The sequence below is a fragment of the Mastomys coucha genome, unplaced genomic scaffold, assembly GCF_008632895.1.
Source record: "Mastomys coucha isolate ucsf_1 unplaced genomic scaffold, UCSF_Mcou_1 pScaffold7, whole genome shotgun sequence".
Lineage (NCBI taxonomy): Eukaryota > Metazoa > Chordata > Mammalia > Rodentia > Muridae > Mastomys > Mastomys coucha.
Genome location: NW_022196913.1, coordinates 83,345,991 through 83,348,280, shown reverse-complemented (window position 1 = coordinate 83,348,280; position 2,290 = coordinate 83,345,991). Strand labels below are relative to the sequence as shown.

At 38.5% G+C, this 2,290-nt stretch overlaps 1 protein-coding gene across 6 annotated transcripts in view; it reads right to left on the bottom strand.

Moving 5' to 3' along the window:
• Positions 1-2,290, bottom strand: part of Pkhd1l1 (PKHD1 like 1) — a 165,167-nt gene that overhangs the window by 12,242 nt on the left and 150,635 nt on the right. For 5 of the 6 annotated variants that reach the window (XM_031358649.1, XM_031358650.1, XM_031358651.1 and 2 more), the window contains one exon: positions 501-652. In XM_031358649.1, coding sequence (XP_031214509.1) covers positions 501-652 — 152 coding nt within the window. The remainder of the gene's footprint in view (positions 1-500; positions 653-2,290) is intronic. The other variant, XM_031358653.1, reaches the window with a different exon arrangement.

Here is a 2,290-nt window from a genome sequence, read left to right as displayed (position 1 = left end):
TGTGGAAGCTTAACAACTCTCTACTCAATGATAATTTGGTCAAGGAAGGAATAAAGAAAGAAATTAAAAAAAAAAAAGAAAATCATAGAAGAAAAATCCTCTAACTTAAAGAAAAAGATGCTTATGAACATAAAAAAAAATTTATAGAACACCCAATATTGTACCAGAAAAGAAAATCCTCCTACCCCAAAATAATCAAAATGCTAAATGTAAAAAACAGAGAAAGGTGCAAGGGGAAAAGGCCAAGTAATGTATAAAGATAGACTTATCAGAAATTCACCTGAGTTCTCATCTTTTGACTCTAAAAGCCAGAAGGGCCTAAGTAGATATCTTGCCGACTCTAACAGACCACAGACGTTAACTCAGACAACAATACCCAGCAAAACTTTCAATGACCATAGATGGAGAAAACAAGATATTCTAGGACAAAACCAAATTTAAACAGTATATTTCCATTAAAAAAGATAAAATAGGTTTTTATTCTAGTTGTGTGTTCTTACCTTAATCCAGCCAGAATCAGTTGGTTGGGGGATGGGACTGGTGATAGACATGGAAGAAATATTGAATTCAAGGATAGAGCTAATTTTTCCTAAGATGACAGCTTGTCCAAGAGAGCCAGTGATTTCCTGGAGCTCAGACAACTGCATTTGACCTATGGGGAAAGTGCACTAGGTCATATGGATTATAAGAATATAGAATTATGAGAGCATGGGAAAGTTTTAACTTCATTATTGTTTGAATTATTCATCACAGAGATTACTAAGACTTTACTAGTACCCCCAAACCATAAGATAGTCATATTAATAAATTGGGGGGAAATGAAGGACTCAAGAGGATGGTCTAAGAGATTTTAAGGTAGGAAAAAACAAATGTAGACTATCTCTCTCACTTGCTTGCTCTTTCTCTCTCTCTCTCTCTCACACACACACACACACACACACACACACACACACACACTGACTGAAAGTATATGAGAGAACGTGTCTCTTAGTTTAAACTTCCTCATGTCAATCTTTGTTTGAAGGGAAGTATTATCAGCCTTTTCTGCCACCACACATTACTTTTTCAGAATAGAATATTTTTAGAACTTAAGTATATTAAGCACCCACCCCATTATTAATATGTGCATTAATAACTTGCTAAGGTTGTCAGATTCCTAACAACCCATTACCTTCTTTGGATATCTGGCAATTTTGAAGGTTGTTTTTCAGACTGTGCGAACTTCCTGTTCTCTCTTCCTTTCATGGCAGACCTCGAATTTCCTCTTAAACCTATTGCACCTCTGACAAGGATTGCTACTTTATGAACTGGTACCTCCACACTCCTTTTGACAGAGTCTGATGTTTTTTCTTGATTTCTACACTTCTCTACCATATCATATTTAATCATAAGCTAATTTTCAACTCTCTTTGTTTTTCTGTCAAAATCCTTGCCGAAATTAGTGGTTATGAAAATAGATTTAAAACTGGCTTGCCACTTTCTACATTATTCTACACATTTCAGTCAGTGTGGCTTTTAGATAACCACTGTAGCCAAGATGCTTATTTTGTTTGCTTGTTTGTTTGTTTGTTTTTCGTTTTTTGTTTTTCTAGACAGGTTTTCTCTGTGTAGCCCTGGCTGTCCTGGGATTCACTCTGTAGACCAGGCTGGCCTTGACCTCAGAAATCTGCCTGCCTCTGCCTCCCAAGTTCTCAAATTAAAGGCGTGCACCTCCACTGCCTGGCTGCCAAGATGTTTTTAAGATACTGCAACTTAAAAAAATCTGACACCTTCCACATCTTGAGCCATGCCTTTGGGAAGAAATCACTGAGTTTCTTCCATTAAGGATAAACTAGAAACCTTGGTGTGCTCAGCAACATTGGCCAGTGAGTCTACATGACATACTGGAACTCACACCCAGGGAATTTTCAGATCAATTTGAAAGCTTGCTTGTGTGACCTAAACTGGGACAAAGGCTGAGTCTTACAGATTCCTCCCTGTCTCCTATCTCTTTCCAGACCTCTTCTCCAAGATCTCCTAATGTGAGGTCTTCTATGGTTTATGGTAGAAGTACCAAGGTGCATCATCCCATGTCCTCTGTCCCTCTATGCTCACTGGTTCTCAGCACAATAGCAGGTCCAACCTTTGCAGTACAGCTAGTGAGTTCTTCATTTCTGATGACTGCCATCTTAACACTGAAGGCCTTGACATGAAAGCTTCTTATTCTTGACTCAAGTACTCTACCCCTACAGAGGTCTCCTCAGCACTCATGCTCTCTCTCTCTCTCTCTCTCTCTCTCTCTCTCTCTCTC